At 47.0% G+C, this 13,391-nt stretch overlaps 1 protein-coding gene and 1 long non-coding RNA gene across 2 annotated transcripts in view; one reads left to right on the forward strand and one right to left on the reverse strand.

The window, feature by feature from the left end:
• Positions 1-13,391, reverse strand: part of LOC146863601 (uncharacterized) — a 277,244-nt gene that overhangs the window by 91,594 nt on the left and 172,259 nt on the right. Inside the window, exon 5 of the mRNA XM_085627622.1 lies at positions 3,060-8,524. Within this exon, the coding sequence (XP_085483748.1) occupies positions 3,060-8,524 (5,465 nt within the window). The remainder of the gene's footprint in view (positions 1-3,059; positions 8,525-13,391) is intronic.
• The window catches only part of LOC146863602 (uncharacterized), an 80,526-nt gene that overhangs the window by 10,258 nt on the left and 56,877 nt on the right, over positions 1-13,391 (forward strand). The window lies entirely within an intron of this gene.

Here is a 13,391-nt window from a genome sequence, read left to right on the forward strand (position 1 = left end):
CAACTGGCACTGGGCAGAAGTTTACAGGGGCTATTTACACAAGACAGGGCCACATGGACCACCGTCAGAACCATCACAAATCACCAATTGTAAATGTAGAAAAAATATTAAATGTAGCGCACAACCAGTAACTACTGGCAAAAGTTAGGAGCACACTATGCGATCACATTAGGCATAAAAGATATTAGACCTAAAACACAGGATGCAATCCCTTTGCGCAGGAATCACATCAGGTACTAGCCCCAGGCCAACTGGCCTTCCATGGGTCTCAAATGCCCTATGTCCCACAGTCAGGGCGCTGCACATGCAGCAAAAGAAGAGTGCGCAAGAGTTTTGGCCTAAACGTGGCAGCTGCCCACTACTTGCTGGGCAGCTGTGCAGGCAGGGATGTCAACAAGCATTGGCAAAGCCAATAGGTCTCGCCTTTGGAATCTTATAAGTATTTAGTTATGCAGCACAATATCCTTAGTGCAACAACATCAACTGTTGCATGGGTAAACACTTATAAGCTCCCAAAGGCGAGACCTATTGGCTATGCCAATGCTTGTTGAAATTGGTTTAGCTATGTTTTGGGGCCGCTGTTAATCCAGCAATATATTGTAAAGTAAGATTGAAGACTACACGATGAAGGCAACAGTAAGAAATGAAAAAAAAACGTGAAAGAGAGTAGTAAGGTGGGATCAACAAATAATAGAGGAAAGATATAAAATGGACTGGAAAAAATGAAATTACTGATGGAAAATAAAAGTTTGAAAAGAATGGAAGAAAACAAAAACATTGTAGTTATTATGAGGGGCTGTAGGAAAGATTAAGAAAGCTATAGCTTATAATGAGAAAGTGCTCAGATAACCTGCTGCGGGCCCCAGGAATCGAACCATGAGCCTTGTGCTGTGCTATGAAGTTAGCTGCTGCGCTATACTTCAGGTCGATAAAAGTACTGCAGAAAATAAAAGTTTGAATAATGCCGCATGAGTAGAAGCTCGTTGCATTATTAAAATTCTGTGGCAATGTTAACAAGACTTGTTAACCTGCCAGCTGCATGCATACACAGTGTTTAAAACTGTGATAACAGACACAAGCGCAGCGATGGAGCCACCTAGGCTCTGTGAATCAACATGCCCCCTTCGGTGGAGCCCCTCTGGGCTCTAGAATAATAATGCCCCCTTCGGTGGAGCCCCTCTGGGCTCTAGAATAATAATGCCCCCTTCGGTGGAGTGGCCCACTACGGCGGCACCATGGGGGAATTTGGCCTCACACAGGGGATAGCTGACCCCCTAACCGGGCCTTGGGGGCACAAGCCAACCTCTCCCACCTCTGTCCCCACTCACCGGCAGTCTAGGGACTCCAGTCTGCTCCTCAGGGACTTCTGCAAGGAGCCTGCAAGGCTCCGGACGTCCTGGGCTGCTCGCGGGGCTCCTCCCAACCACACGGGAGGGGCGCTCAGCTGACAGCGGCATCTGGGCGGTCGTGAGAGCGGGGTAGGCTCCCGCCTGGCTTCTCTGGGTTCACGGGGCTCCCTCGACACCACGGGAGCCCCTTTCGGCCCGCAACACCTCCGCCTCACTTCCGGCCGGGCTCAGCTTCCGTCTCGCTGCCCGCCCCCTGAGGGTTGCCTGACTTCCTGTTTTGCCCAGGTCGCGGCGATGAATTTGTTGCTGATCTCGGCAATGCGGGGTGGGCTCCCGCTGCAACTTAAAAATAATTTTGAGAAGCGGCCATAACGCGGGGTGGGCTCCCGCCTACAAAATAAATTCACAGGTTGCAAGAACGCGGGGTGAGCTCCCGCTAAAGTAATGTCAATCCCTCAATTTGGCAATAACGCGGGGGTGGGCACCCGCTTCCACTGGCAGCTCAGAGGAATCCCCACATAGGGATTCCCTCGATAATCACCGCAGCAGCGTGCTGCACACCGCCAGCTCCTTGCGGCCGCTCACAAAGGCACCACAATAAAGCGCTCCTCAGAGAAGGAAGATCAAGCGCTTCCCAGGCTGAAAAGTAAAGCAGTCACCAAGCCATAGCGCTTCCCAGGCGCTGGAGTTACAGAGTCCAGAGAAAGTCTTTTTAGGATGAAGGGGGGGGCAAAGGCTGGGCCCAGGGCCAGCTCACAGGGCCCTCCAGCAGGGAGGCAGTCCCCAGTGGCGGTTCCTCCTGGCGCCCAGCAGCAGCAGCAGGCCCCCCTCAAATTAGGAACAAGAGAGAACATTTTACATGGGGTCACAGCCCCTTTTTATACACAGGTTTCCTTTGTCACCCAGGTGCAGGGAAGGGCGAACCAGATGCAACTGGTTCCTGAGCACTTTGTTTTGCTCAGCCCCTCTCCCTATTCACAGGACAGGCCAGGGACATCAGACGCACCACAGGGGGTGGAGCCAGCACTGGGGAGGGAAAGCCCAGCCCTATTCAGGTCCCAGGTGTATTCCTCCCTGCCATCAGCATGCAGATCTCTCCATTCACCACCGGGGCAGACCCATCCTGACTCCTGGAGTCACACGAGCCAATCACAAGCCAGACAGTCACTTCACATTTATTACAGACATGCCAGCTTCTAGAAGTGACACTTCTACACTAGACACAGTAACGCCGCACACATCATCGCGCAGCATTCAATCTCACGAGTTCGCACATACCAAACTCGACCCTGCACTCCTCTCACATCAGGACTTAACACGGTCACTCAGATCCCCCATGCATTCCTATGGGAGGGCAGGTCAGTCTCACTAAATGTAACACAGAGCGCACGCACTTTACACTGGGACACAGTGTTAAAGTGCCTAGAGGCCTAAAACAACTAACATCAGGTCACATTAAAAGGCAAAAAGTCAAGTCCAACAGAGGGCATGTATGCATCCACCTCCAGGGGGGAGACAGTGGATTCTGGGAGACCCCTGAGGCGTCACAAAATCCAGGATCACTGGAGCTGTCTATGGGCCATCTCAAACTGATTCATGAAATATGACATTTGCCACCGCCTCATTTCGAGACCTTTTTGTAACAAATGTGAAAAAATAATTTGAGAACAGAAGTATGAATAAATAAATGATTGATTCTTGGTGCCTTACCTTTCATCCCTGTCCTTTACTTTGAGCAGCTGCAGGGTGATGACGCCGGCTGCGGAGTCTTTGCCCGGGTAGACCTCCGTGGAGATCGTCTTCTGATTCTCATCCACCATGATGACCTTGATACCTTTCCCTTCCAGAAGGTCACTCTTGGTGAGGATGTTCAGATCCAGCTCTGTGGCCGGGCAGCTTGTGTCCTCCATTTTCTTCACAAAGTCATTCACCTGCTTCTTCTCCGCCTCTGTTAGCTGAAGTTTTTCTCCTTCGTCTGGCGTCTGCTTCATCTTTCTTTTGTGCTTTTGTTCAATGAAGAACCGTTCAGTCTTGTTTCTCCCCAGGATATTGTCGATGGTTTTACCAACATGTTGATTCATTTCTCTGCGGATAGGATTGTTTATCAAACTTGTTAATCGGTTTGTGAATATACTAAGAAATTCATCATTTAATAACTGGGCTACAGCATCTAATAATTCAGTTTTCACTGTCTGTACATCAGGAAAATTGTGGCGTCCATCTTTCTTATATTCAGCTACAGATGGAAGCTCTCCACACTTCTTAACCATAAACGGGATGACTCTTGTTTCAATCATGTCTTGAGTCGGGGCAGAATTTACCATCTGCACAAACTCAACTGTGCTTTTACCAATCTCAACACTGAGCTTAAACCCTTTCTGGATGGCTCCTTTCACCTTGGCTTTCTCCAGAATTTCGAGGATACCATTTTCCATGGTCTGGAGGTAAGTGAACACCTTACTCATGGTGTCGTAGTCATCGTTAACATCGGCGACTGCAGATTGGCAAACCTCTGCCATTACACTCTTCATGATCTCTCTGTGGGCTGCTCTCACCTGAAAGCTGGTCGGGGTTTCTGTCTGAAGAGCTTTTTCTGGAACCCCATTGACTATTACAAACTTGACCAACATCTCACTCAAAGATTGATCTCCCTTGACTGATTTTGATATCATGTCTTTGAATGCTTTCTCAAAGATAGCTTTGAAGACGGCTTCAAGCCCTTTGTCCATGCCGTATTCCAGGCCTTTTAGTGCCCCTTGTTTGGCGATCTCTTGACCAGCATACTTTGCTGCATGCACAAAGTTTTTTTTCAAGGCAGAATTCGAGGCGAGGGTCTTGATGGACCTTGCTAGAGACTCTTTGGTCACAACAGAGGCTGTTGATTTTGCTGAAGTAGCAATCGTAGAAATTAGAGCTTTCCCTGAACGAATTATATCATCAGCGACAGATGCAAAGGATTTGGCACCAGTTATCAGGCTTTTTGCCACTTTGACGACAGTTTCAGCTACTTTTTTGATGGTGCTGAATCCTGCAGTTATGAGTGACAGCCCAATACTAATGGCTTTGGATATGGCCCATTCTGCCCAATCGAATGCACCTTTTATCATCCCTTCGATCCCCGATATCATGTCCGATACACCCTCGGAAATCAGACCCATTCCGAACTGACTAGCTGTTCCTACTGTGAGAACACAGACAAGAACCCCAGCGAGGACCTGCAGAGCTCCAAGGATAAAGCAAATCAGGGCATCAATGCAGAATTCTGGCTTCTTCTCCACTTCAAACACAAAGGACAGGCCATAGTCATACAGCACAGTCATCTCATCAGTGGTGATAAGGCCACGATCCGTTGACAAAGAGAAGACAGCTTGGTCCTTGGTTATAGCATTGCTTTTGCTATTTTGAAGCTCAGTTAGCTTTGCTTCAGACTTATCGATGTAATCGATCCAGGACTTGAACAGGCTCTTGCGGGTCTGCATTTGTTTAGTGAAGTTGGGATCATCTTTGTTGTGAGGTTCAAACTTGGCTATGCATGACATCTGGCAGGCAACTATAGTGTTTGACACCTCAGATACATAGACATCGATCATCTGCTTGGATTCATTTAAAAGATCTATTGCCTTCTGCATGTAGCCTTCCTGGCCCAGATTGATTGTAATGTAGGCCTGATTGTAGAGTGAGACGGCACGGTACACCCGATCAGTCTTCTCTGCTTTCTGCCAGAATGATAGCGCCCCATAATCCGACCGTTTGTTCTGAGTGTGGAGGTACATGCGATCCATAGCTTGTTTGATGAAGTCGTAGAAGTTATCCGATTCCCCTCGCAGGAGGCTTTCTACTCTCCTCTGGATCACTTGGCCAAGGTCTTTTTTGAGCTCTTTGAGGTCTTTGTGTTCATCTATGTCCTTGTCGTGTAGTGTGAGCCACAGAGCCCAGGTCTCCTTTAATGCATTCAGAGCTGGGCGGTAGTCTAGCTTTGTCTTTGAGTAGTCAATGGTGTCATCACGCATCAGCAAATCGGAAGTCATATAGATATCTCGTTTTTCCTCCTTATTATAATGACCTTGGAAAAGATTTAGATTTCCACAAAAGTTCTCAAAGAGTTCCTCTCGCATCTGTACTTCTAATAGCTCATCGTTTTCCATGTCTGCAATTCGCTTCTCTTCATAATCTGCTCTGAGCTGTCGCATCACCTCGATGGGTTGGCCCTGATATGATGGTGACAGGTCAGTGTGGTTCAATATCATCTGGACCATCCCTGGGTTTCCTTTACGAGAGGTTCGACCAAATATTTGTTTTTCGACTCTCATGTTTGTGGGGAAATGGGTAAGGATAACAAACAGTCCTCCACTTTTATTCACATCTTTAGTGATTTTAACATCCGTGCCTCTTCCTCCGAGGTTTGTGGCAATGATAACATCTCCTGAATCAAAGATTCTCTTTTCAATATTGTGCTTATCACTTCTGGTGTACATAGTTATTTTATCTGGATTGGAAACCTTAAATTCTACTAAGTCTTTTTGCAGCCTTTCAGATGTTTTCACATCTTCGCACACAACTAAAGTCGCTTGACCTTTGCCCCACTGATTTGGACTTATGCGCTCCCTCACGTGCTCGCAAATACTTTTGATCCATGGATCGCGTCCTCCTTCGACCTGGAGAATGGGTAGTTCAGTTTTTTTGGTATGGCGATGAGTAGGCATAATATAGCAAGACACCTTGTAGTGTTTTTTAAGAAACTCAACCTCTGGCTCATCCCCTAGGGTTCCCGAGACACCGAACATGCCTGTGCCTTTAGTATATCGTTGAAGGAAATGGAAATTTGACATGAAGTTGGTGACATTGGACAGTGGTGATATCGCCAGCTGGTGCTTGATCTCCAGGAACTGCTGTAAGCCGTCACCCCAGCGCTTGTTCTTCTCAAGCACACCGGTGGCTTTGAAGTCCACAGGGATGATGTTGTGGTATTCGTGGATGGGCGTGGTGGACTTCACTTGTCCTGTGTCTGTGGCTGATTCTATCATGTACTCTCGATCCTTCTCCATTACAAGGGCCTTCAATGCATTTTCCACCAAGATCTTTGTCCGGTTCTGTGTATATTCCTTCAGGTAGGCTGGAAGGAGAATAAAGTTTTCATCACTACTCTCTTGTTTATCTGGTGGCTGATAGGTATCTGAGTACCTGACTCTGGATTCCAGTTCACTGACCGCTCCTTCCACCAAAGCCTTTTGGCTCATCAACTCACAGGCACGGCCATTTTTCAGGAGAAGAATTTGAACCTTGTCATGATCAGATGTAGATATTTTCTCAGATGAGGAGTTATCCAATGAGGAACTGATCTCAAATGCAGATGCTTTACCATCCTTTATCTCATAGTATTCAAAAACAACAGCATCTTCAAAGACTTTCTGAAATATAGACAAGAGGCTTCTTTGCTGCTCAGGTCCAAGTTTATCCATGAGTTCTTTGATTGCAGAGTCTTGTGGCGCTTGAGTGATTGGCTGATCAGACTCCACTAGGGTGGATTGAAGCTTCTTGACATACTCTTCAGTAAAGAACCCAAGCTGCAGTCCCGGCCATAGAATGTCGAGGGAGGAGAAATGCTCTGATGTGCTCGGCCCCATGACAGCTGCTGCAGCAACTTTGTGAAAGTATTGTGATCCGGTTGCCCAAAGAATGTCACCAGTTTTGGCATCTTGGATGCGTTGGCAAGTGCATATCTTGGCCCAGATGGCTGCCAGCAGTTGTTCTAAGTGCCGCATTCCTGTTGCTGCATGTGAAAGGTATGTGACTTGGACGCCGCTGTCTAAGGTCATATAGTCCACTTCATCCACAATGGATATGTCAAAGGGCCTATCTCCTCTGGTTTTGCGTTTTTCAAACTCTTGTTTTAGAATGTCAGCTGCAAAGTTCCCAACAGTGCCGTACACAATATCAGCTGCATAAGCCTTTTTAATTGCCTTGTCAATTTCTCTTGAGTCAGTACATTCATCTAACCCTGGTGGTGGCACAACACTACAAGACACATCAAACATCTTGTACAGCTTGCTCCATTCCTCTTGATCTCGACGGGCAAGCACTGGAGAACTTGTGATAACATCAACCTTCTTCCCACGGATGGCATGAACAAGGGCGAGCATGGCCACAATGGAAGATTTACCCTCTCCAGTAAAGATCTCTAAAAGACAACCATTGCATGCAGGGGCTTTAGAAATGAGCAGAGTCAACAGAGATGCGAGCTGAGTCATGCGTGGGAAATAGCCCTCAATCTTCTCCCCCGACTGATTTACAATAGTCGTAGTGTCCTGGACAGCCACACACAAGCCAATCACAATTTTCACCAGTGTCTCAATATCAGGATTTTCAAAGTCTATTGATCTGGTCATGGCAATACCTTCTTTCTTCATATTTTCATCCAGATCTAGGGTTTGATATACTGGAAGTCGATTGGCAACTTCGCTAAGCACTTGTTCGAGGATAGAAATAACCTTTTCAGGATAATTGTTTTTCCTCATTTCCGCTAGTAGGGTTTTTAAATCCTTGTCCTTCTCATTCGTCACATGTTGCCGCAGAAGCAGCACAGGATCCTGGTCCTTCAAAGATGCAATGGTCGTGCTTATATCAATCTGGTACGTCTGTACACATTGAAGGATGGCCTCCACCTTCTCTAGTGAAACTCTGCTCTCCTGCACCCTTAGAGCGAATAGAACTGACTGGATTGGGGTCCAAGTTCCACTGAATAATATGTGTCCAAGTAGGTCTTGACTGGTGCCGGAAAGCTTGGCAAACACTACTCTTGATAGTTTTGCAGCTAAAGTCTTGTTTGTTTTGTACAGTATGTCCAGGATGCATATAAGGCAGCTGGACTTATCATCTAATTCTCCCTTATGCTGCAAAAAGCTAATCATCTCTAGTCCAGCCCCCTTCAGTGTCACTTGAACTGTTGCCTGAAGGAGACTCAGGTGTTCAGTCAGTGACAAGTTGTCATAATCAAAGGCTTTATCCAAACTCGCATGACACCAGATGGGTATGTCCTTTTCCAAGAAGTACTGAGCAATGAGCTGCTGCTGTAGTGTTTTCATCCGTTCACCAATGTCCTGTGGTGCGGGACCTTCCTCTTCTTTCATCTTGATATCAAGTAGGAGCTGGTTAAATTTCTTCTCAGTGTCCTCCTCCTGAAATAAAGGTAAAAAGGATAGGTTACTTCCTTTGCCTCTGCAACTTAAGAGTTCCATCAGAGAGCAGACCACCCCTACCTGCACCACGACAGAAGGAGCACTTTCATCATCACTTGGTGCCTCCCTCTGGTTCCCTCGAGTATCTGTGTTTGTTCCAAAGCTTGAGGGCTGAGGGTTGCGCTACAGTGTGCTACCATAGTTATGCTGAAGTGTGTCAAGTTTTGTAGATAATGGAGTGTGTTAGTTAACCCTGGGCGTAGTTTGCGAAGTAGCGCTACACGTAGCTACGCAAAGTGCACTTCGCACTACGCGAGCTACGCGTAGCTTCACAAACTGCGTAGTGCACTGTGCAAGATGATGTTCGCACTGATTGCACAGTGCCGGATGCTTGTCCGCACTGTGCAATCAGTGCAAACTGTATCTTGCACAGTGCAAGCGGTCATTTTCTGCCGCTCGTGTAGATTTCTACTCGAGCGGCAGCTTTCTCAATGCGGACTGGTAGTTTCTCATCGCGAGCGGTCGCGAGCATACGCGACCACTTGCAATGAGAAATCTGACCTCCCCGCGTTGTGGAGCTCGCCGGGAGGTTTATTTTCCACGCTCGCGATCGGCAACCTGATGTTGCTGATCGCGAAGGAGGAAAAAGTCTTGCCGGAATGTCATTTTGCTTGCTCGCGGTCGCCAACTTGACGTTGAGGACCGCGAGCAAGCACAAAATGACCTCTGCACTACGCGTGTTTGCACTGTGCTACGTGCAATTCGCATAGTGCGAAGTAGCAAAACTTCGCAAACTACGCGAGCGTAGCGTAGTGCTTTGCCCAGGCTTAGTTAGCATAGAAATCTGTCTGAAGAAGTACAGACAGTGCCCCAGACATCCCTCCAAATGGGGGTGAATGGAAGAACAGTCTCAAGAGAACCCAGTTGGGTTGTGTGCACTTCACAAATGTAGTTTGTTTCCAATCGCACATCACCATGTCATCCTTAGAAGCCCTGCTCTAAAGCCAGTGTACCTTCATGCTCTATCGACCTGTGGCCTCGGCACCTGTGATTGCAAGGTGACGCTTCCATTAGATTTTATATCACAATCTTCCTGTTCTTCCTTTTCATCATCTCACTCAGTTATCCTCTCCTTTCCCCTCTATTCTTTCTCACCGAGTCAACTTCCTGTACTTAGTAACTTATGACCCCACGTGGTAGGGGATCCAAGCTCCACACTGCATCAAGGAAAGCAACAGTCTTTCAGCTAGCCATGTGAATTCCCAGGTCTATTTAATAAAACTAATAACTATTATTTAAACTGTGAATCACCACAGGGAGAACAAAGAGCTGAATCTATGTTTGTGACAGCATTTATGTGGTACAAAACTAGCAGAGAAGAAAAAAAGCAGTGACTGATGGGCTGGAGCCCAGGAGAAACAATCCATATGGTTTGCAATGAGGCCGATCATCCGCCATTTTCTATTGTGTAACGCAAGGGCCGGAGGAGATGGTGGAATGCATGCCTCAGAGTGTATATTTTATGCCACTTCAGACTGAGCAGTGCTCGTTTGGGGCTATTCTGTGTTCAGATGCCACAATAACAACCTTCCAATCCCAACATCAAACATCTTCCAAAGCACATGATCACCTCTCTGAGGGCACAAGTGATCCTGCAAGTGACACGCCTTGCCTTGAGGACTCCCTTGACATGATTCTTTCATGGTTTAATCACATTCTGATTATGCTCAATTGGATAAATACAACCTCATCAAGGTGTCCCAGACACAGGCCACATCAGAACCCTTATTTTTGATGGACGGTCCACCCTTGCAGGAAGGCGCCATCTTGAATTGGGATGGACATCAAGGTGTCTGGTACAGGTCATATTTCTGACCTCTGGGTCCTGAGATGTGCGTTCTCTCTCCACTGAGAGTGTGCTTATCCTGCTGGATGAATGCATGAAGAGTGCATGTTGTTTAATTACAGGAAATCCCTTGTCATTTGAGGACAGGGATTCTCCACGATTCATAGATTTTTATGCACTGCGTTATATCCAGCTTCACTCAAAACACATTTGTTCTTAGCCTACAAAACAGCATTGTGGAGAATGTGCTGCAGAAGGGTTAAAAATGTTGATGGTGTCTAACTTTGTTATGGAGTCTGATGTTACATACAGAGTTTAAAAAGTTTGAATTCAGAGACTTAAAGTCAGCATTTTCTGCACATCACCTGGGTGCATGCGGGGGTAGCTTGGGGGTACTTCACTAGCCGGCTAGAAACCGGACGGAACAACAGCATACCATTCTGTACCAAACAACAACTTATGGTTCTCCTGAGGTCTGCACCAAGATGTAGCCTATCGCTCAATCCTGGGGTTACAGCGCTTGAATACCCACTTGGGCGATAAGCCGTGCTATACAAGTAAGACTTGATTGATTGACCACCCCTACTCATCGATCCGGTGGTCTGCGTCAACATGTAGCCTATCGATCAATCCTAGGGTTATCAGTCCCTCACAGAGCATTCACTGGTGGTTTGATACCCGGGTGTAGCCTATCAGTCAATCCTGCGGTTATTAATTCTACAAAGAATATTCTCCGGTGGTCTGCACCAACATGTAGCCTATCGATCAATCCTAGGACTATCAATCCCACACAGAGCGTTCTTCTGTGTGTTTCACTATCAATCAATCCTTGGGTTATCAATCGCACACAGAGCATTCTCTGGTGGTCTACACCAGGGTGTTGTCTATCAATCAATCCTGGGGTTATCAATCCCTCACAGAGCATTCACTTGTGGTCTAAACCAGGGTGCAGTCTATCGATCGATCCTGCGGTTATTAATTCTACATAGAGCATTCTCTGGTGGTCTACACCAGGGTGTAGTCTATCAATCAATTCTGCAGTTATCAACCCCACACAGAGCATTCTCTGGTGGCCTATAGCAGGGTATAGCCTATCAAACAATCCTGCGGTTATCAATCCCACATAGAGTATTCTCTGGTGGTCTACACCAGGGTGTAGCCTATCAATCAATTCTGGGTTTATCAATCACACACAGGGGATTCTATAATGGTCTAAAGCAGGGTGTAGTCTATCGACTGATCCTGCGGTTATTAATTCTACAAAGAATATTCTCCGGTGGTCTGCACCAACATGTAGCCTATCGATCAATCCTAGGACTATCAATCCCACACAGAGCGTTCTTCCGTGTGTTTCACTATCAATCAATCCTTGGGTTATCAATCACACACGGGGGATTCTCTGGTGGCCTACACCAGGGCGTAGTCTATTAATCAATCCTAGGACTATCAATCCCACATGGAGCATTCTCTGGTGGTCTCCACCAGGGTGTAGCCTATCAATCACTTCTGGGGTTATCAATCACACACAAGGGGATTCTATGGTGGTCTACACCAGGGTGTAGTCTTTCAATCAATCCTAGGGTTATCCGTCCCTCACAGAGCATTTACTGGTGGTATAAACCAGGGTGTAGTCTATCGATCGATCCTGGGATTATCAATCCCACACAGATCATTCTCTGGTGGTCTACACTAGGGTGTTGTCTATCAATCAATCCTTGGGATATCAGTCCCAAACAGGGGATTCTCTGGTGGTCTACACCAGGGTGTTGTCTATAGGCCTGGGCAAAATTTCCGTTCCGTTCGCGGAATGTGCGATAATTTGGCATTTCCGCGTTCCGCGGAGAGCGCGGAAATGTCAAAATTTCCGCATTCCGCAGCTTTGCGATAATTTGGTTCTTGCTCGCGCTGTAAAATAATACATTCTCGCGCGCGCGCGATCGCCTTACCTGAATCCCCGCGTTCGCCGACAAGTTTTCCCGATCCGGTCGCGTTCCATGAGATGTTGTATTGTTTTAGCCATTTGCGCTGTCTCGCGACAGTTCGCGTCCGCAGTGACGTCATGCGTCGCGCGATCACGTCTTTTTTCTCGCGATCATGCACCGCGAGACAACTGAAAACAAGATGGCCGCGCCCGCGAGCAACCGCAGGGGTAAGTTAGCGACCCGCAACCATGCAAAAAATATCGCGAACGAGCGGGAAAAAAACTTCCGCATCTTCGCGATATTTCCGCTTGTTTGCGGAGATTTTTACCATTTTCGCGATAATTTGCGAAAGTCGCTTTCGCAAATTCCGCCCACCCCTAGTTGTCTATCGATCAATCCAGGGGTTATCAATCCCACACAGAGCATTCTCTGGTGGTCTACACCAGGGTGTAGTCTATCGATCGATCCTGCGCTTATTAATTCTACACAGAGCATTCTCTGGTGGTCTACACCAGGGTGTAGTCTATCAATCAATTCTGCAGTTATCAACCCCACACAGAGCATTCTCTGGTGGCCTATAGCAGGGTATAGCCTATCGATCAATCCTGGGGTTATCAATCCCACATAGAGTATTCTCTGGTGGTCTACACCAGGGTGTAGCCTATCAATCCATTCTGGGTTTATCAATCACACACAGGGGATCTATGGTGGTCTACACCAGGGTGTAGTCTATCAATCAATCCTAGGGTTATCAGTCTCTCACAGAGCATTCACTGGTGGTCTAAACCAGGGTGTAGTCTATCGATCGATCCTGCGGTTATTTATTCTACACAGAGCATTCTCTGGTGGTCTACACCAGGGTGTTGTCTATCAATCAATCCTGGGGTTATCAATGAAAAATGGAATGGAACATTTTTTATATAGCGCATGGCTACGCGTTAGCATCCCAGCGCTGTAGTGGTTACAAGAGTTGCACAGGACTTCTACAGAAAGAGCCAGGTCTGTAGTTGTTTCCGGAATGATAGATGGTTGGATTCTCTACGCAGATGCAGTGGCAGGCTTTTCCATAGTTTTGAGCCATTATATGAAGAATGCCTGG

Source organism: Triturus cristatus, chromosome 2_1 (assembly GCF_964204655.1).
Source record: "Triturus cristatus chromosome 2_1, aTriCri1.1, whole genome shotgun sequence".
In the NCBI taxonomy this organism is placed as follows: domain Eukaryota; kingdom Metazoa; phylum Chordata; class Amphibia; order Caudata; family Salamandridae; genus Triturus; species Triturus cristatus.